The sequence below is a fragment of the Nylanderia fulva genome, unplaced genomic scaffold (genome assembly GCF_048542155.1).
Source record: "Nylanderia fulva isolate GAGA-0341 unplaced genomic scaffold, ASM4854215v1 Scaffold14, whole genome shotgun sequence".
NCBI lineage: Eukaryota > Metazoa > Arthropoda > Insecta > Hymenoptera > Formicidae > Nylanderia > Nylanderia fulva.
This window is the reverse complement of record NW_028189622.1, coordinates 757,620-776,236: the sequence shown is the minus strand read 5'-3', so window position 1 is coordinate 776,236 and position 18,617 is coordinate 757,620. Positions and strand designations below refer to the sequence as shown.

At 30.7% G+C, this 18,617-nt stretch overlaps 5 protein-coding genes across 11 annotated transcripts; 4 read left to right on the top strand and 1 right to left on the bottom strand.

Annotated features, from left to right (window-relative positions):
* The first annotated feature begins 288 nt into the window (after nucleotides 1-288).
* LOC114929216 (serine/threonine-protein kinase Nek8) lies at nucleotides 289-2,967 on the top strand. Of its 2 annotated transcripts, none has more exons than XM_029300680.2 (6): nucleotides 289-552; nucleotides 724-814; nucleotides 891-1,058; nucleotides 1,219-1,415; nucleotides 1,561-1,708; nucleotides 2,208-2,967. In XM_029300680.2, the coding sequence occupies exons 1-6, from the start codon at nucleotides 494-496 to the stop codon at nucleotides 2,484-2,486; spliced, it is 942 nt and encodes a 313-aa protein (XP_029156513.1). In that variant the 5' UTR covers nucleotides 289-493; the 3' UTR covers nucleotides 2,487-2,967. The 2 variants fall into 2 exon arrangements, with proteins under 2 accessions (XP_029156513.1, XP_029156514.1); XM_029300681.2 differs by having other exon boundaries at nucleotides 298-552; nucleotides 1,219-1,379.
* On the bottom strand, nucleotides 2,106-9,820 carry LOC114929217 (nuclear receptor 2C2-associated protein). 5 transcript variants are annotated; one of them, XR_003819215.2, is made up of 11 exons: nucleotides 8,405-8,890; nucleotides 8,160-8,331; nucleotides 7,477-7,888; nucleotides 7,138-7,396; nucleotides 5,995-6,890; nucleotides 5,579-5,778; nucleotides 4,889-5,471; nucleotides 4,557-4,762; nucleotides 3,882-4,338; nucleotides 3,383-3,619; nucleotides 2,106-3,210 (listed from the first exon to the last, which is right to left on the bottom strand). XR_003819215.2 is itself a non-coding variant. In XM_085480084.1 (8 exons), exons 1-3 carry the CDS (start codon nucleotides 9,637-9,639, stop codon nucleotides 8,893-8,895), a joined length of 414 nt encoding a protein of 137 aa, XP_085336210.1. In that variant the 5' UTR covers nucleotides 9,640-9,820; the 3' UTR covers nucleotides 5,579-5,778; nucleotides 5,995-6,890; nucleotides 7,138-7,396; nucleotides 7,477-7,888; nucleotides 8,140-8,331; nucleotides 8,405-8,892. The 5 variants fall into 5 exon arrangements, 2 of the variants coding, with proteins under 2 accessions (XP_085336210.1, XP_085336209.1); XR_003819213.2 differs by having other exon boundaries at nucleotides 2,106-3,200; XR_003819212.2 differs by having other exon boundaries at nucleotides 2,106-3,619; nucleotides 4,889-5,225.
* Nucleotides 3,913-8,518, top strand: LOC146724286 (MAM and LDL-receptor class A domain-containing protein 1). Its single transcript, XM_085480085.1, is given in 11 exon segments — nucleotides 3,913-4,313; nucleotides 4,578-4,775; nucleotides 4,974-5,337; nucleotides 5,642-5,818; nucleotides 6,016-6,436; nucleotides 6,533-6,877; nucleotides 7,129-7,350; nucleotides 7,484-7,635; nucleotides 7,637-7,873; nucleotides 8,174-8,339; nucleotides 8,414-8,518. Coding segments are annotated over 11 exon segments (2,712 nt in total). The 5' UTR covers nucleotides 3,913-3,924; the 3' UTR covers nucleotides 8,455-8,518.
* A 115-nt stretch (nucleotides 9,821-9,935) lies between the features above and the next one.
* On the top strand, nucleotides 9,936-13,287 carry LOC114929211 (metalloendopeptidase OMA1, mitochondrial-like). Of its 2 annotated transcripts, XR_014924132.1 has the most exons (9): nucleotides 9,936-10,247; nucleotides 10,332-10,684; nucleotides 10,765-10,904; nucleotides 11,009-11,182; nucleotides 11,264-11,371; nucleotides 11,451-11,651; nucleotides 11,771-11,947; nucleotides 12,065-12,249; nucleotides 13,221-13,287. XR_014924132.1 is itself a non-coding variant. In XM_029300675.2 (8 exons), the coding sequence occupies exons 2-8, from the start codon at nucleotides 10,333-10,335 to the stop codon at nucleotides 12,161-12,163; spliced, it is 1,251 nt and encodes a 416-aa protein (XP_029156508.1). In that variant the 5' UTR covers nucleotides 9,936-10,247; nucleotide 10,332; the 3' UTR covers nucleotides 12,164-12,541. The 2 variants fall into 2 exon arrangements, 1 of the variants encoding a protein (XP_029156508.1); XM_029300675.2 differs by lacking the exon at nucleotides 13,221-13,287 and having other exon boundaries at nucleotides 12,065-12,541.
* On the top strand, nucleotides 13,135-18,420 carry LOC114929161 (integrin alpha-9). Its single transcript, XM_029300584.2, has 20 exons — nucleotides 13,135-13,319; nucleotides 13,468-13,711; nucleotides 13,798-13,933; nucleotides 14,143-14,207; nucleotides 14,347-14,494; nucleotides 14,570-14,655; nucleotides 14,742-14,930; nucleotides 15,066-15,165; nucleotides 15,259-15,454; nucleotides 15,715-15,896; nucleotides 15,973-16,091; nucleotides 16,171-16,394; nucleotides 16,465-16,678; nucleotides 16,810-16,976; nucleotides 17,039-17,222; nucleotides 17,332-17,728; nucleotides 17,828-17,930; nucleotides 18,004-18,133; nucleotides 18,215-18,271; nucleotides 18,340-18,420. The coding sequence occupies exons 1-20, from the start codon at nucleotides 13,135-13,137 to the stop codon at nucleotides 18,385-18,387; spliced, it is 3,174 nt and encodes a 1,057-aa protein (XP_029156417.2). The 3' UTR covers nucleotides 18,388-18,420.
* The last annotated feature ends 197 nt before the right edge of the window (nucleotides 18,421-18,617 follow it).

Below are 18,617 nucleotides of genomic sequence, written 5' to 3'. Positions count from 1 at the left end.
TATTTTAAATTATAAATTTAAATTTCGATATTTTTTACTTAAATTTAATTGAATTAATTTTTACGATAAAATATTTTTAATGAGTCAGAAATTTTCTTAAACTTAAAGTCTGTAGAAAAATAATTGAGAGAGTTTTTATTGAAAACTAAAATTTATCACACGTAAGTCTTAATTTTTAATTAGAATAAATTGATATTTATTTAAACTTTTATTTATATTTTGTTATATATCTGACATTGATTGAAGCAAATTTGTATTTTATATATGTACATATAATGTAAGCAATACATATAAATTTGTGTTGATTAAATTAAGAAAGTCGCAATATTTGTGCTTGTTTTTATTTGGGATAAACAGAAAGGTCACTGTCTATAGTCTATCACAACGAACTGGAGTTCATCAATAAGGAGTTACGTGTCAGCAGACACGTTGAATTATTTCAACACTTTTAAATAAAATAATTTAAAGTTTTTACTGTTTTGTGAAAGTGAAAATGGATGCATCCATCGACGATTATACATTCGAAAGTACACTCGGCAAGGGAACGTTTGGGTATATATTATTGAACTCTTGCATAACGAGGGAGATGTTTTATATGTGTTATAGATATTTATTATATTTGGACATGGATATAACTGTTTTATATATATATATATATATGTATAACGAATATATATATATATATTTTTTTTTTACGGAATATAATTAGATATGTTCTTTTAGAACTGTGTACTTAGTGAGAAGAAAGAAAGATTTAAAGCTGTTTGTTATAAAAATACAAGATTTAAATGCGACAAGCTATTCGCCCTCCAAGGTATATAATCGTAAAATATCAATTCTTCTATTTGAATAAAATATATATAAAATTCGACATTTATTTTATAATTCAGAGAGCGTTAGGAGAGATACAATGCCTGAAAAAATTGAGACATCCAAATATAGTATTTTATTATGGAGCTTGGGAGAAAGATAATCACAGCTATATTCTTATGGAATATGCAACTCGATGTACTCTCAAAGATTTGCTGGAAAAACGAAACATACCACTTAAAGAGGAGGTAATTATAGATGATATAGTAATATGGGAGATAGAGTGCAATTACAGCGATAATTAATAAAAAGAATCTTTCAAAATTTTTTTTGTTTAATATGTTGAATTTCTTTAATTATGTTAATTGTAAAAGAGAAAAATATATCAAAGAAATCTTATTTTCTTAGGATGCACTATACTTATTTTCGCAAGTTACTTTGGGAGTACATCATATTCACACAAACAAAATTCTTCATCGAGATCTAAAACCGGAAAATATCATGTTGACTGGTAGCCGCGGAGATATCGTTAAAATCGGTGACTTTGGTCTCGCAAAAAGTATTCAAGAGTATGCATTGATAAGTAAACTTTACAATAAAAAAAAGTATATTTTTATTCATTTTTCACACATTAATCATTTAATTAGGATATGTGTATTAAACTATTCTTTTGAAATTACAACGAATGCCTACTAATATCCACATGAAGTAATAATTCTCTTGTTTTATTCTGCATATTATGTTTTGTAGAGATTCTATAAGTTGTCACGCAGGATCTTATTATTATATGGCTCCAGAAATGCTCACTGCACAACCGTACGAGTTTAAGTGTGACATATGGAGCATGGGCGTTATACTATACGAAATGATTACGAAAAGACTTCCATTTCCAGCTACGGTAAATTAAATTGTTTAATTGCGAGTATTAGTCATTGTGTATTGTCAATGTGCATCAATGAGTCAATTTTACGACAAAAATATATTTTTATTTATCCATTTTTGAACATATTAGTTACATTACATTTACATTTTGCAATTTACTATTACAATTGTAAAATTCTAAGTGTAAATTAAATTATATAGTAGTTATAATATATATTTATATTATGTATATATATATATATATATATATATATACATGTATATATATTATATATAAAATATATAAATTAATATATAAGTTATATATAATAATAAAGTATTATACATATAAATTATATATATATATATATATATATATATATATATATATATATATATATAAATATATATAATTATATAAATGTAATTGTGATTGAAAATGTACAATACAATTACAATGTGTATTGTTTCATTATAATAGATTGTACTCTTTATATCCCTACGAGTAAAAGTATGTTCTCAATTTTTTATTTCAGAGTCTAGAGGAAATTACGAAATTAGTATACAACAGTCCACCACGGCCTTTACCACCACAAACATCGGCAATCCTCGTTAATCTCATATCGAAAATGTTGAGGAAACAAAGTGCGTGTCGACCCAGCACTGATCAGCTCGTACTTTGCCCTTTTCTTGTCCCTTACATCATTCGAGTACATTTAAATCTCGGACGTAATATTAATGTCGCCGAACGAGAATCTGAAAACTTTGGGCCGCATCTTTTTTTAAAATTTCTAAATTCACCAAAACAACACTGATGGATAAATATCTTTAGATAGATAAATTAAAGAAGGAATGGAAAAATCATTGAGTTGTGATACGAAGATACAATTAACACGCGATAAAAAGCACTTTTATAAAAGCTCAATCAATATTCTTCATTTAATGTGCATTTTTAGAATGAAAAAAAATATACATTAAATGAAGAATATTGATTAAGCTTTATAAAAGTTTTTTATCGCGTGTTAATTGTATTTTTATATTATAGCTCAATAATTATTCCATTTTTCTTTAACACATATAAAACTTTTTTAAAAATATTATTAATAATGTATTAATGTTTTTATCTTTATATTATGTATATTGTGATATCTAAAAAACTATACATGTGATATGCGATTCTTTGAATTAATAATTTCTCATATTTTATAATATATCGTATAACGTAAGCTGTGTTTTTTTAAGTAATTATGCTCTACATTAATCCTCTGTAAATTAAATTATGAATGATTGAACGCACATTATGTCTACTGATTGAAAACCCATCGTTTCGGAAGCGATATGCGGAACCGATTTACCGCTAGTGGAAATGCTCAGATTTTAATCTCGACGTTATTACGGCACTCTGCTTCGATGGAATTTCATTGTTCGACTGGCTATCGCGACGAACGAGCCCCAAACATACTGGAAGCGTAACGACCGGAAGTTAAGGCCGGAACTACGTGGATACACCGCTTCGTTCCATCGCGGTCCTGAAAAACCCTACAGTTTGCATTTCGTTTGTACAGATATCACTTTGTCAGTCTGTTAGTGCCATCCGAACATTTGTTCGCGACAGTGAAAATAAAAGAAGAGTTCTCAAAGAGTATAATGCAAAAATAAGCTAACAATTCATAAGTAAGATATAGTTTTTGGTATTTAAAATAGAGCTTACACAAAGTGTGGCTTTATCTCTTGCGTTTAATCCATCGATTTAAAGTTGATCTTTGTCATTTAACGTTATTCCAATAATTCGGTTATCGTATTTTACGTATGAAACAGTTCCTTTGTATACTTTAGGGAAAAGTATTCTGCCAGACGAACTCCATGTCAAAATCATCGTTGATGGTCTTCGAAGATTCCGATGATCGAATAATAAACGATACATGACGTATGCATCCAAGTGCAAATCCTGCAAGAAATAGGTGAATTAAAAAAAGTCGCGAGAAATTCATAAAATTAAATATTCAATTTGACAATAATTAAAACAACAAAAAAAAGAAAACACACGAAAATGTATATATACCTATTTCAATTTTAAAATGTTAGATTTTAAACTGCAAAATCTGTAGTTTCTGATATTTTAAAATAGAACTTTAAGATTACGAAGAAAGAACTTATTTAACACTTATTTTACAACTTAAAAATCTTAGATGAGTCTAATTCTAACTCACTTTATAGGCAAAGTGAATTCAGATAGTGCAATCGTATCCAGACATGTGGTGGATTTTATTACTGAGCTGCTGGTCGTATTCCTTATCTTGGAGTATGACTTGGTATCCAGCGGCTATGCTCGGAGAACAAATCGATCTTGTGGGCGCAGTTAATGTGACTTCCGGTTCGACGAGAAACACCGCAAGCAATGAAGACTTCAATGATGCGATGAACGATTCAGAATCCGGCGTCGATCCAGGTCAGCCTCCCGTCATCAATTCCGTCGATCGCGATCGCGAACCGCTGGACGAAGTGGAGCGCATCGAACCCAGGCAATGGCCAGGCAGACCGGATATCCTGCCCACCCGCAGCACAGCGCCTTTTACCACAGAAACATCTTTATCACCCAGATCTCTGCATCCTACTGCGCAAAGAAATTCTTCCACGCAAAGGTTTTTAAGCATTATGAAGAAAAGCCTAAGGAATAAGAGATTTATTAACGTTGAGTAATAAATAGGTGATAAAAAGGAAGTTGGTTTCTTAATTATGCTTCAGGAATATAAAATTATATTTTTCAGTTAATTTTGATTGTGCTTTAAATGTAATAATATGGGTAATTATTTAATAGAAACGATTTTATAATTTACAAACTATGATAATAGTAATTATGTAAGATTAAATGGTCTTGTACATACCTGTAATTTTATATTTGTAAGATATCCTACGATTACCGCACCACCTCCGACGGTCACCGTTGATGAAGTCTTCTGCGATTTCGGACCGGTTCCATCAATGCCACTTTGCGAGTGGCAAAATGGTAATGGCGCTTTGGACTGGATTTCAGGTACAGGCATGGGTACAAACTGGGTAGGTGGACCATCGACTGACGCCACGACCAACACTATGGACGGAGGGTAAAGATTAATTAGATTGAAGAAAAATGTTCAAGAAAAATAACAGTAAAAAAATTAATTATTTTCAATATAAAATTGTGCTAAGAAATAAATAATATTTTTCTTTCACATACCATTACATACTCCAGAAAGATGTAATAGCTATCTTTAATTTCCTATTCATGTTTCAATGAATAATTTTGAGGATTATTGTATTAGATATGCCTTTCTGGAGACATCCGAGATATCTTCAAAAGATCTGAAGTTCAGAAGCCCGGGAGGTCTTCTTCACAGTCCTCAGCTGGGTAGCACTGGAGTCACTGGTACCTGTTTCATGTTCAAATACACCATGGATGGTCTCAGTATTGCAGGATTACGGGTATTGCTTCATCTCGGAGTAGACGAGTTCTCATTTAAGAAGGAAGAAACCGAGGAATTGCCTCGAATAGACAATGTCACAGTGACGAGACCCTGCGAACCAGTAGAAATCGTGGAAGAGCGCGTACTATGGCACGCACAATATTACACACTTGGAGTATGGCAGCAAGCTCAAATATTGTACACTTATCCTGAGATACACTCGGTACATTATTATATATAACTTGATTCTTATAATCAGTCAGAGATTTAATTAGCAAATATAAATTGACATCAATAAATTTGTACTCTGAGAGAGCTATTTTTTTATATCCAAATGATATGATGGGAATTTAACATCTAAAATATGATAATTTGACGAATAAGTTAATACAACTAATTAGAAGTATGCAAATTTATTCATAGATATATATTTTTGTTCTTTTGCAAAATATCATTCTTCTTACGTCTCGTGTAATAGTTTATTATAAATATCTCTGTAAAATCTCAGGCAAAATCTTGGTAATTAGGTGATTATTGAAGGCGTTCCGGTGGATTCCACGGACCCATCGCGTCTCTATCGTGGATATATTGCCGTCGATGACATAGATTTACAAGCTGGTACGTCATGTATTGGATTCTGCAACTTTGCCGGTGGTTTCTGCGACTGGAACAACGACGCGGAAGATGATTTTGACTGGACTATAGTGAGTGAACTATCAAAGTGAAAAAAAGATAATATAATAGAGAATATTATATATATAAAAGTTTCTTACAAAGATTGTTTCTTTCACTTTTTTATAAAATATATATTATATATAATATTATGTATTATATATTATATATCATATATAATATATTATAAATTATTTGCAATGGATACCTTGAGAAAGCACATTTTCAGAGTCGCGGAAGCGGAAATCCCACGACCGGGCCAGCAATGGACAGTTCCAGTGACCGTGCCACAGCAGGTGGTTACGCTTTCATCGACTCCAGCTTTCCACGAAGACCCGGTGACACGGCGAAATTGATAAGCGCGAGCTTCCCGCCAACTAGCGCTGATACGCCAATGTGTATGCACTTCTGGTTTCACATGTTTGGATCCGGAGTAGGCTTTCTGAAGCTCCTATTGCGTCACTTTCGCAGTTCGGACACTCAGGAGATCTGGAGTCTCTCTGGAAATGCCGGCAATGCCTGGTTCATGTCGCAAGTCACTATTAGTTCCCTCGATGATTTTCAGCTAATTTTCGAAGCATCGGTAGGGAATACGGGTCAGGGAGATATCGCTATCGATGATATCTCGTACGGGCCAGGTGCTTGTCCTGGTAGGTTCTTGAAGTTCGATTAAAATTTTAATGATTGAAAATTAAATTTCAATGTCTCTGCAAATTTTCTTCTAATATTTTATGTTGGTCCGAAAGTTTCGCCGCAAGTAGCCGGTCCGATTCCACGAGATTGCACTTTCGAGGTCGACGAATGCGAGTGGATCAATTCGCGGGATCCGGATCGCGTCGAATGGGAGAGAGTGTCCACCCAGGTGTTAAGCCCGAGAAATCAGAGGAAACCGTACAGTAACGGACACACGATCAATCGACGCAACGAATTCTTTCTAGGACTCGCACGTCTTCGGGGTGCCTCGCGATCGTCCGGAGGTGGTACCGCTCAATTAGTTAGTCGAGAGATGAAGGGCAGCGAAGAACCGCTCTGCATTACGTTCTGGTACTTTATGTTCGAGCCATTTATCGATTCCACAGGTCCCAGTTTGGGTGAGTAGATTTCCTTTAACAGAGAAAATTAAGAAAATTTTTGTTCAGTAAAATCCAATTTTTTATCTTTGAAATCGCAAAATTAATTTTAAAAATTTAGCTTAGAGATTTTTAATTCTTATTTAAAAATTAGAAATTTAATTGGAACATTTTTCTTAATTATTAATTTTTACAAAAAAATCTAAAAATTAAATTTGACGCGGAATAGATTGATTCTTTAAATAGGTAAAATATGTTTTCCAATTTTATAGGAGTCTTACGATTATATGTGCAAGCGGTCGGCGATATTTCGACGGAAGCCAAACCGATATGGCAGCTGTACAACAATCAAGGTCCCACGTGGAGTTTTGCTCAGGCTAACATCAATGAAAAGACGAATTTCAATATCATCTTCGAGGGCACATGGGGTCCGAATAGAGCGAGTGGTAGCATAGGAATCGATGATATCTCCTTTTATACAGGCAATTGCACCGGTAAATATTTTTCTCTTCCTTTTCGAGTTTATTTCTTCTCTTTCTCCTAAAAAATTAATGATTTGTTAGCACACAATACCAGTATTTTCTTTCTTACTTTAAATAATAAATCTATGTTTTACATACATTACAGTAAAACCATTGAGTGCAACCGTTCGCGCGGAGGATTGCAGTTTCGAGAAGAATTTGTGTGGATGGGAAAACATAACTGTATCCGCAAATAACCGATCTGTGATGTGGCAGCGTGCGTTTCAAACTCATCGACCGGCTCAACTATTGGATAGGAACCTTCGGCGCGTCTGGTGATTTCGTCTTCTTCGACATTTTCACGACAAATAAGCAATCGACGGAGGTTCAATTGCGATCGCCCGTCATCAACGTTTCGCCCGATGAAGAGTTCATGTGTTTTACTTTCTGGTACGCTGCCTTTGGTGTGGAAGAATCCACTGCTTTGCGAGTGATCAAGATGCCCAGCGAGAGCGCTGATGAAGAAAGCCAAGATGAGGAGGAGCAGGAACAATCGGTACATATGTTGAAACTATAAAATTGAAAAAATAGAATATAATTATATAAATTGAATATTACTAATAATATGTTAACTCTATATAAATTGAATATCACTTATAATGTATTAACTCATCTTTGATTTTATTGCAAAAAAATATTTAATTTAATAATTAATATTTTAATAATTTTAATTAATAATTTTCAATCTCTATTTTACTTTTTACGTTTAGTATCAAATGGACAAATTGAGTATTACTTTTCTTTGTGAAATGGAGTATGTACTTTTATTTCAAACTTGTCACCTTCATTATTACAGTTATGGTCATTGACAGCTAAAGGATTGAATAATCCACGGCCAGTTTGGATGCCAGCCCAAGTGACGATTGAAGCGCGAACCCCATATCGACTTATTCTCGAAGGAAGTGCTAGTAATGGAGGTTTTGCTGTTGATGATATCAAGTTTCAGCCTTTAGCCTGCGGAAGTAAGACTGATGAATTACAAAATATAATGAAGATAAACATAAATGTTATAAAAAATATATATTACTTTTTTCAGCTCGACCAGCCAATGCTCAACCAATTGTAAACGAGACATAAGAAAAACTACATAATAATTGTGTTTTTTGTAACATTAAAATAATTTTATTTTCTTATTAACTTATAGTCATCATTTATGTTTAATATTACATGTTATTACATATACAATAGGTAATGCATATGTAACACTATGTGTACAATATGTTAATTATTATTGCATAATAGTTAGAAAATAGAATAATACAATGCAAATAAAATAAAAATTTTAGTTATAGAATAAATTAACTTCAATTAATCTTTATGTAATTAAGAAAATAACAAATAAATTTATATATACTTTTAGTTAATATTGCTTATCATGTATTAATAAATGAAAATAGAACAAATTGTATAATATATTGCAGAATTAAATAAAATAGATCTGCCCGTAAAATGTAATATTTTTGTGAACATCTTTTGCATCGTATATACTATTATAAAAATACTAAATATTTAATATCACGAGTATAATGACAAATTGTATATAATAATCCTGCCAAACAAATCAGTACTTTGATTAAATACGAATTTAAAAGTCTTGGCTTTAATCTGATTCTTTAAATTGAATCGTTGTACTTTATTGGTATCATCTGGATAAAATGCTTCCACAATTGTTATGTCTTTTCCATCATTGCCAGCCTCTACATGGCAATCTTTTCCAGCAAATCCACCTTGGAATTCTATTTCGAAACTAGAAATATTGCATTCTTCTTCAAAATTGATTATAATCCATTGTGGACTTCCCTGTAAGATATATTGTTCATCACGTTAATTTCTAATAAGAGTTTTGTTCAAAAGTTTAATTACTCACTGCATCAGAGTTCCAACACGTTTCATTGGAATTATCAAACATGTACATCTTTCCATAAGATTGAACATTCTTATTTAGCACTGAACTAACTCTATAAAGTATAAATTATTATTAAATTATCATTATTAAAATCATTATTAAAATATCATAAGGCAAATATTTCTCTTCTATTATCTCTCTATACTACAATTATATATATATATATATATATATATATATATTATTATAATTCTATAATTATATCATTAAAAAAAGAAGCTACTTATTACAAGCAAACTTATTTCCAGCTGTTCATTATTTTATGTAATATTTTATATATTAATATATTATTTTATGTATTATAACCATAAAACTAACCGGCAGTTAAATTTGTTTTCTTTCAATAAAGAAGACATGTCAACTAGTTACTTTTCCGTTTATAGAAAAATAAATTATCATGCTTATTATAATATTACGCGCAAATCGTTGCACTGTAATTTATTATATATAAATATATCACTTTATAAATTATAAAAACACAATCGAACAATCGCGGCTAAACAAAAACAGCCATGAACAGCAAACTTTGAATAGATTGTGTTTGAAAATCTATTTCTCCGGTAGATATCGAGACACAGATTACCTATCTATTAAATTGTTTTTTCTATGGTCTAAGAGAAATAGAAGGTTTGTTCTTTATTGCTGCACTGGTAAACTAGTGCACCCTGGTGCAGTAAGTTAGAGTGAAACAAAATATACTTGTCTCACTTTAATTTATTGCACCAGTTTACCAGTGCAGCAACAAAGAACAAACTCAAAATGCAAACTCAAACTAAATATTTGTGAAGAATCTGAGAATCATTTTTTATCCAGTATTGGTCGTTTTTTATTTAAAATATTTTTTCAAAATATACTGCTAAAATGTTTTATAGATAATAAAAATCAAAGATCAATGATAAAAGTATAAAGTATAAAACAAACGATTCGGATTCAAATTACTCCTGTTAATCTCTTCGATATATAAGTATATATTTCTTTTCTTATTCTGATTATTCTGAGAATCTAATTATTTATTATTATATAATTATTTATATATTAACTTTATTAGTATGTTCTCGGTATCAAGAAGTTTGTGTCAGATCAATATTCAGCGAAGTGCAACGAAGCATTTATTCGTTGTTCGTTCTACAAGAAATCACACTTGGCAACGTAAGAAAATTCTTGGTCGAAACACAGCTGACTGCAGAAAATTACAGTGCTTAATTACTCTGCAAAAATGCAATTTTCGCACTACACCAAGCTTGCATATTCCACCGTTCGTGGCTATGTTTTTACGTCCTGCCTTACGCATTGGTGCGTTCCTGATGGGACGTGGAATAAAGAAATGGTGGGCCCGCAAGTCTGAGAAAGAAAAGGGAGAATACAAACGATGGGTCAAGGACAGGAGCAATGTAATTTTAGGTGAATTCTCTTGAGAATGCTAAATAGTTTCATTATAATACAACTTTTTATTATATTCATTAATTTAAATTGTTTAAAAGGCTGTTTTGGACTGTACGGTCTTATATTATTTCTCTATTATGTAACACATCTCGAAACTGATCCATTGACCAAACGCTCAAGATTTATCATCTTTAATAAGGAACAGGAGAACCAATTAGGAAAGATGGTTCTTGAAGTTGTAAGTACAAATGATATAATATTCAAAAAATATATATATATTAAAGATCTAAAAGATGTTGTGTGTTTGAAAATATTTTTCAAGTTTATATCATCTTATTTCAGCATTTAGAAGCTCACAAAAAAGATTTGGTACCGAAGACTCATCCTGCTTATAAGAGACTCCTAAGGGTGATTGAAAAAATTGTGACAGCTAATAAAGACTTAAAGTCGATAAGAGATACACAATGGACTTTAACTGTTATTGATACACCACTATCAAATTCATACATCTTACCAGTAAATATATTAATATTATACAGCAATATATTCAATAAGATCTTTTATATACTAAATTTTTACTTCTTTTGTATTTTTTAGGGTGGAAATATCTTTGTCTCCTTGGATATTTTAAAAATTATTGAAAATGATGATCAATTAGGTATTGTTTTAGCACATGAAATGGCACACTCTTTGCTTTTACATTCGGTAAGTAATACTAGAAAATTTTAAACATATTCATTATAATGAAATTACAATGATGAATTTTGCTGATTTCTGTCAACAGCTTGAGTCATTGTCTGATCAGCTATTGTGGGACTTTTTGATAGCAATACCTATTTTATTGGTTTGGGCATTATTTCCTGATGTAACAGCTGCTATAATTCACATAATAGGAGAACGAATTGTGAATATTATGTACAAACTTCCATATAGTAGAGTCTTGGAGAATGAAGCTGATGAAGTAGGACTTGCACTGGCTGCAAAGGTACATATGTAATGTTGTGTATAAAAGTTTAATATTATATTTTATATTATTGCTTATTTAATATTAAAAATTAATTATTATTGTTCATGATAAATATGCATAATATCCATTTTTTACAGGCTTGTATTGATATTCGTGAAGCAGTTGTATTTTGGGCTACAATGAGAACACTTACGGAAATGCATCTGTTGCCTCCAGAATTATCATGGATATCATCACATCCTAGTCATGGAGACAGAGAAAAAAATTTGAACGAAGAAATGACAAAGGCAATAGAATTACGAAAAGATTCAGGAGTATGTTATTTAACTTATATGCATATTAATACTATCATTATTGCATTTTGTATACTATCTGCTACAAACTATTTTATTAACATAGTACATATAAAAATTCTTTAATTTGATTTACAGTGTCCAATATTGCCAGCAGTAGATCCTAGAAATAAATTCTATCAACGATCACCAAAAGAACAAGAAATTTACTTTAGGCAGAAAGGAATCATTTCATGAAGAGTCAAAGACTCAAATGACTTTCGTCCAATTATCGTGCCTCAATGAACATAGTTTTTTCTCAAAGATTAAAATATTCTTAAACTGTGAGTAAAATTTCAATATATTTATTTTTTTTCAGTACAAAAAGAAATGTAGTTTATATAGATATATTTATAGATTTGAGATTATAAATAGTTAATTAAAGTATTATTATAAATGTATCTATGGAAATATGTAGTGTTCTGTAAATATTGTATAGTATCATGTTTAATATAAAATCATACGAAATTGTTTTATTTTAATTGTTTTCTTGTTTCATTAATTTTGTTAATCTGATTTGAAAAAATGTACATAGTTATTTTAAATAAGAAAATTTATATTTGTGAATAAAACATTTTTTAAAATAAATGTACAATATATAAATTATTTATAATCTTCCATTAATCTCTTAAATTATAGATTATTATAGTTTATATATATATATATATATATATATATATATATATATATATGGTATATATATATAGTATATAAGGTCTATATATATATATATATATATATATATATGGTATATATATATATATATATATAGTATATAAGGTCTACTATATAATTGGAGGATGCGAATTACGCAAAAATTCTATTAATGTGATAAATGACGAATAGCCTAATGTGATTTGAGATTGTCTTATCATCGTCCTTCCTGTACTTCTGCTTCTGATGGCACAGTCATATTATTTATTCATTTATATTTCATCAATTAGTCAGTGACAAATCATACTATTGTTTGTTAAGTTCTGTGCTACTCAATTACAAATACAGAGGAAATATAATAAAAATTATTTTATAATTTTGGAATGTACTAACATAAGAAAAATTGCGATATTTTCATTCAATAATATTATGTTATATTTTACAAAGGAGTATTATATAATTATTCAAGTATTTTGACCAAGTGTATAATCGTTAACAAATAATTATATTGCGAGATGATAAGATTCATATTAATCTCTAATATTTTAATTGTATCTGCGTATAACATTGATATAAATCATCCAATATTATATCCGAATAGTGCTACTAATGCGGATGAATATTTCTATACAAGATATGAACGCAGTTATTTCGGCTATTCAGTGCTGTTGCATCATGACTCGTTGCGGAATTCTTCATGGTAATGTATATCAATTAATTTTTATAAAAAGTATTTTTGTTCAACTCTGATTACTTTATATAATTCTGATTATATTTATAAAATATAAGATGTTTTTATAGTTTTTTATAAAGCCATATAAAAACATGTATTTGTTTTATTTTTATAGGCTGTTCATAGGAGCACCTCGAGGAAATTATTCGCAGCCATCGCATGATCGAATGAATTTTTTAAACGAACCTGGTGTGGTTTATCGGTGTGATTTGCCGGGCCCGTGTATTGAGATCAAACCTGCTGTTGTCAGGGATGAAGAAATATATATAAGTCAACTTGGTTTGCGCGCACATATAAGGAAGAAGTATTCCTGGTTCGGTGGTGCAATGTCGATAGATAGAAACAGTGGTTTTTTCACGGTACTAAAAAAATGTCTAAACAAATTTTAATATAAATACATCCTCGTTTTGTGACAACTTTTAATTATTTATCTCATTACATATAGATATGCGCACCACGAACAATTATGAGCATTATACTCAAGGGGAATAATTACGTGGAAACTATGCAGGGCATGTGCTACAGCAATCAGATGTTGTCGACAAGATTAAATGCAGAAATGTCTGAAATTGAATATTTTGGTAGTAGTTATTTCTCTGTCGCTTTTTAATGCCTTTCTCTATGGCTTTTAGTTGTATTTTTTTTTATTAATTTTGCACTTTATATTTAGTAGAAAAATATAATTAATGGATACACCATATTTTTTTGAGAATAATATTAATATTAAATATTAATATTAATATTAATATTAAATATATACACTATAAATTAATATTAAATTATACATTAGATTACAGCAAAGATGCATGGTTTGATCCAATCCATGGTTTCTCCGTTACCTTTGGATCACTGCAGGTATATATGATTAACATTATTTATTAACAGTTCATGTACTCTTCTTTATTTTTTGATACAATGGACAGGTTTCTTTTGCTAAATTTGTTATTAAAATTTTCATTATATTGCATTAATGACAAAGTAATTTAATTATCAGGGTGAAGGAGCAATAAATCGTATCGTAGGAAGACCAAATGACGATATCAGCGGCAGCATCAATATAGCATATTTTGCGAGACGTAATTTTTTTCAGACATATACGGAAACTGTACATATTCCAGTAAACGACAACTTATCGCAGTTTGGTACGAATTCTCTCTATAATGAAAACTTTCATCACATATGATGGATGAATTTCAATTAAGATATCTTTATTGCAGGCTACGCGGTAACATCGGGATACTATTTTGACCGAAATAAACTTCTTTATGCTTGCGCAGATCCAGGATGGGACTATGTGGGACAGGTAAAACATTACTTTTATCTGTACATGAAAACGAGAGCTATATTTATAGTATGGCAATTTGTGATGCATTAAATATTTTGCAATAGGTCGCTATAGTTAATCCGGATAAAAATTCTATGATCACCCGTCTTTGGGGCACTTACATCGGCGAATTTTTCGGAGCGAGTTTGGCTACGGGTGATTTAAACAAGGATGGCCTGCATGATCTCGTAATCGGAGCACCGCATTGGGGAAACGATAACGGCAGAGTCCACGTGTATTTAGGTAGTCCGAAGGTAAACTTTTATTATTGTTGTACGAAAATTATTCCCTCGGGAATTAAATGCAAATACTCGATAAAAACGAGTGAAGAGTATCAGTATTTTTCTGATATTATATAGAAGGTTTTCATCAAGTTTATTTTGATACAGGAAGAATTCGAGGCAATCACCATTTTGGAAGGCCTTAGCGAGGATGCGCTCTTCGGTTATGCGGTAGCAAGCGGCGATTTAGATGGAGATGGATTTAGTGGTGATTAAACTGCACCTATAATTAAAATTTGAAATTATTTCTCCAATGTCTCAGATGAACCTGTAATGATACGTTATTTATGCTGAATTCTAGACATTATCGTGGGTGCACCCTGGGAGGAATCTGGAGTAATTTACATTTATAATGGCGATGCAAGTTTAAAGGACAAAGTAAGACCTCTCGTGTCGCAAAGAGTCAAAATGCAATCAGGTCGTAATCTTCCGAAAGGAGTGGATATACAAACTTTTGGATTTTCGATATCCGAACCAATCGATATAGATAACAATGGGTTGGTAAATCATTATATGTAACTTTATATATATATATATATATATATATATATATATATATATCATATAAATTTGAGCAATAATTATTTCTTAAAACAAAATATAACATGTAGATTCGCAATATCTTTATAGATTCATCTTCAGATTTAATATTTCTTGTTATATAATTTTATCTGTACCTTTTAAGGATTAAAACATATTTAAACTCCTTTAGAATTCCTCATTTTTAATTATTTGCAACGTTCTCTGATTTGTATAGGTATGTAGACATCGCAATAGGCGCGTATAAATCAGGACATGCCGTGGTACTTCGAAGCAAACCAGTCGTAAAAACAAATTTGACCATTTACACTGTTCCGAGTACTTTACAAAGAAACATCAGCGATTTTTTCATTAGAGTGTGTGTCGATTATCACGGCTACGACATAGCAAATACACGTGGTAAGCTGTAATAAAGTGTCAATAAATTACTGTTATTTTTTATATTACAATATATATTTTAATGTATAATTTATAGCTTTCAAGATTTCCCTTATTGTGGACAAGAGATATAAACGTACCAAGAAGACTTTATTGGAATTATTCTCAATGGAGCCTCCCGTTCATATGTGTGTAAATACCAGTGTTACACTTTCGGTATTAAACATTTATATGTTCAATGTCGTATTATGCAATTTTTTAATAATAACCGATATCTCTTCTTGACAAAATGCAGGACAATATTCAAGACTTTATCGAACCAATCGCTATTTATGCAACTCACAATTTTACATATAACGATTCGTCTGCGTCTGAATTCTGCAAGGTATGTCCTATTGAGAGTAAAAGCAGTAAATCGAAAAGTACGCAAACGCTTTTGCTTCCCTTCGATATTGGATGTGGAGAGGACAGAGTTTGCAATTCCAATATATCTGCAACAGTAAAATTCGCGGGAGTCAGGCAAGTAACATCGAGTTAAAAGTTTATCACAAAAAGGATCATCTATGTCTTATTGAAATATAAAATATAGGGAGAATAATTCATGGGTGATTGGCTCTAATGATATTACTTTCAAAATACACGTGGAGAATCGAGCTGAACCGGCGTATCTTATGATAATTGTAATTATCCTCCCGGAAGGTATAATATTACGTAGTATTTTACCATTTTGCGAAGAGGACACAGATGGAGATAACTTGAAAATTATTTGCAATGTCGGTAATCCGCTTGGAATGAATGAACAGGTATATTATCAATAAAAATAGAGCGCTATATCGTCTTGTCGATTATTTCGAGTAAATCAGTGCTAGGATTAACAAGGACAAAAATATTAAAAGAAACATTTTTCTCAAAAAATTAATTTTTATTTTTGCAGAAAGTTGTAAAATTGGATCTGGATATGAAGCATTTAACTGACAGTTTATTGCACGGACATATTCTGGAGTTCAATACGGAAATACAAACTCGTAGCGTAAATCATGGCACCCATATGATTAAATCTTCGCTTACTTTACTTAGTGAGGCGTCTTTATCAATAAATGGGTCAGTATTTAAAAAAAGGGGAAAATATATCTTGTATAATAACAGATACATAATTGTTACAGGAAAACGCTTGAAGAACGTTATTATTTACCTAATTTGGATCAGGATCAATTAAATATAACGTTTCAGCATACTTATCAGATCCTAAAATTCGGTGCAACGTCAATAGACGAGGCACGTCTTACTGTTAAAGTACCAGCTGCCACAGAAGACACAGGTTCTCTAGTATTCTTATATAAACCACGGGTTGGTATTTATTCTGTACAACTTAATATATAGAAAATTATCACAATTATCTGTTACAATATTATTTTTTTAAAGAAATTCATAAAGATATTTAAATATATTTTTTTAGATATTTATATCTGGAAAATATTACAACTGTATATCGAGCGGGATAGATCTAGTGGAACAAAATTGGTTTCGAGAGGAGACAGCATCTGATTTGTACGCGTATGATTCGGATAACGAAACACTACCAAATATAGCGCACGATATCTTCAAGAGAGATGTGAACGATCGTATGAGCATGACGATTCGTATGTTACAATTATTGTATAATGCGGGAACAGTGAAATCAGAAGTATCAAATGGTAATCTGACAGTACGAGAAAGTAACATTGTATATTTGAACTGTTCAATATACGGTGTCAATTGTTCGACGATATACTGCGATCTCAGTATGTTAAAAACACGTCAGGATGTCGGCAGATTAACGATGAAATTAATTCTCAACGTTACAAAGCTCAAAGGTAGGGAATTATCTTGAACGAAAAAAAAATATCGTAGTTTCTCTAATGAGTCATTATTATGGATATTTTTTATTTTTTTTAATGATTATATAATTTAAGATACTTTCAAACTATCGGATGAAATAAAGATCGTAAAATTCAGTACGGATGCTTACGTCGAAATTATACGCCCGGCAAATAGGATTTTCAGCGTAGACACTAGGTGGATATTGTTGTCATAATAAATTACTGATATTTAGTAAATAATAATTAATTTAAGAAATATACAATTGCAGGCGTAATATAAATCTTACGACAGAATTGATTAACACTGCAAAGACACAAAAACTGCAATTATGGATTGTGCTTGTATCAGTCTCGTTGGGTTTAATATTATTATATATTGTTATTATTATACTAAGTATGGTAAGTCTTTTCTGTGTTGCGTTACTACTTTTTACGTACAAATTTACGTTCGGGATCATTGATTATTGCTTTCGATTATAGGCAGGTTTTTTCAAAAGAATAACTAAGGAAGAACTATCTGCTTTAAAGACGAATGAGGTATAAAACGATACATATAATATACGAAATTGATAAATTAAAATATATATATAAAAACATTTTTACAGATAACAGAAGATGTGAATAAAGTGGAAATCACAAATGTATCAGAGTAGATTTTGCAAATATATTTACGTAAATTATTATATTGTAGATTATATATATATATATATATATATATAAATAAATATAATTTTTTAAAAAAATTATTCTTTTTATTATTACATAGTTATAGTACATTGCCATACAAAGATTTGTGTTATTAATGATACCAGGTGTGTATTTCTATAACATTATTTCATATAACATTCACATTTTCTTATCACCAAAAATATTAATAAAATGA

Coding starts and splice junctions, on each gene's coding strand:
- LOC114929216 (XM_029300680.2), top strand. CDS start 494: ATGGATGCATCCATCGACGATTATACATTCGAAAGTACACTCGGCAAG. Junction 1,059..1,218: donor ACATACCACTTAAAGAGGAG/GTAATTATAGAT, acceptor TTATTTTCTTAG/GATGCACTATACTTATTTTC. Junction 1,709..2,207: donor GACTTCCATTTCCAGCTACG/GTAAATTAAATT, acceptor TTTTTATTTCAG/AGTCTAGAGGAAATTACGAA.
- LOC114929217 (XM_085480084.1), bottom strand. CDS start 9,639: ATGTCTTCTTTATTGAAAGAAAACAAATTTAACTGCCG. Junction 9,336..9,601: donor GAAAACAAATTTAACTGCCG/GTTAGTTTTATG, acceptor TATACTTTATAG/AGTTAGTTCAGTGCTAAATA. Junction 9,178..9,244: donor CGTGTTGGAACTCTGATGCA/GTGAGTAATTAA, acceptor TATATCTTACAG/GGAAGTCCACAATGGATTAT.
- LOC114929211 (XM_029300675.2), top strand. CDS start 10,333: ATGTTCTCGGTATCAAGAAGTTTGTGTCAGATCAATATTCAGCGAAGT. Junction 11,183..11,263: donor CAAATTCATACATCTTACCA/GTAAATATATTA, acceptor TGTATTTTTTAG/GGTGGAAATATCTTTGTCTC. Junction 11,652..11,770: donor GACTTGCACTGGCTGCAAAG/GTACATATGTAA, acceptor CATTTTTTACAG/GCTTGTATTGATATTCGTGA.
- LOC114929161 (XM_029300584.2), top strand. CDS start 13,135: ATGATAAGATTCATATTAATCTCTAATATTTTAATTGTATCTGCGTAT. Junction 14,931..15,065: donor TGTATTTAGGTAGTCCGAAG/GTAAACTTTTAT, acceptor ATTTTGATACAG/GAAGAATTCGAGGCAATCAC. Junction 16,679..16,809: donor CGCTTGGAATGAATGAACAG/GTATATTATCAA, acceptor TTATTTTTGCAG/AAAGTTGTAAAATTGGATCT.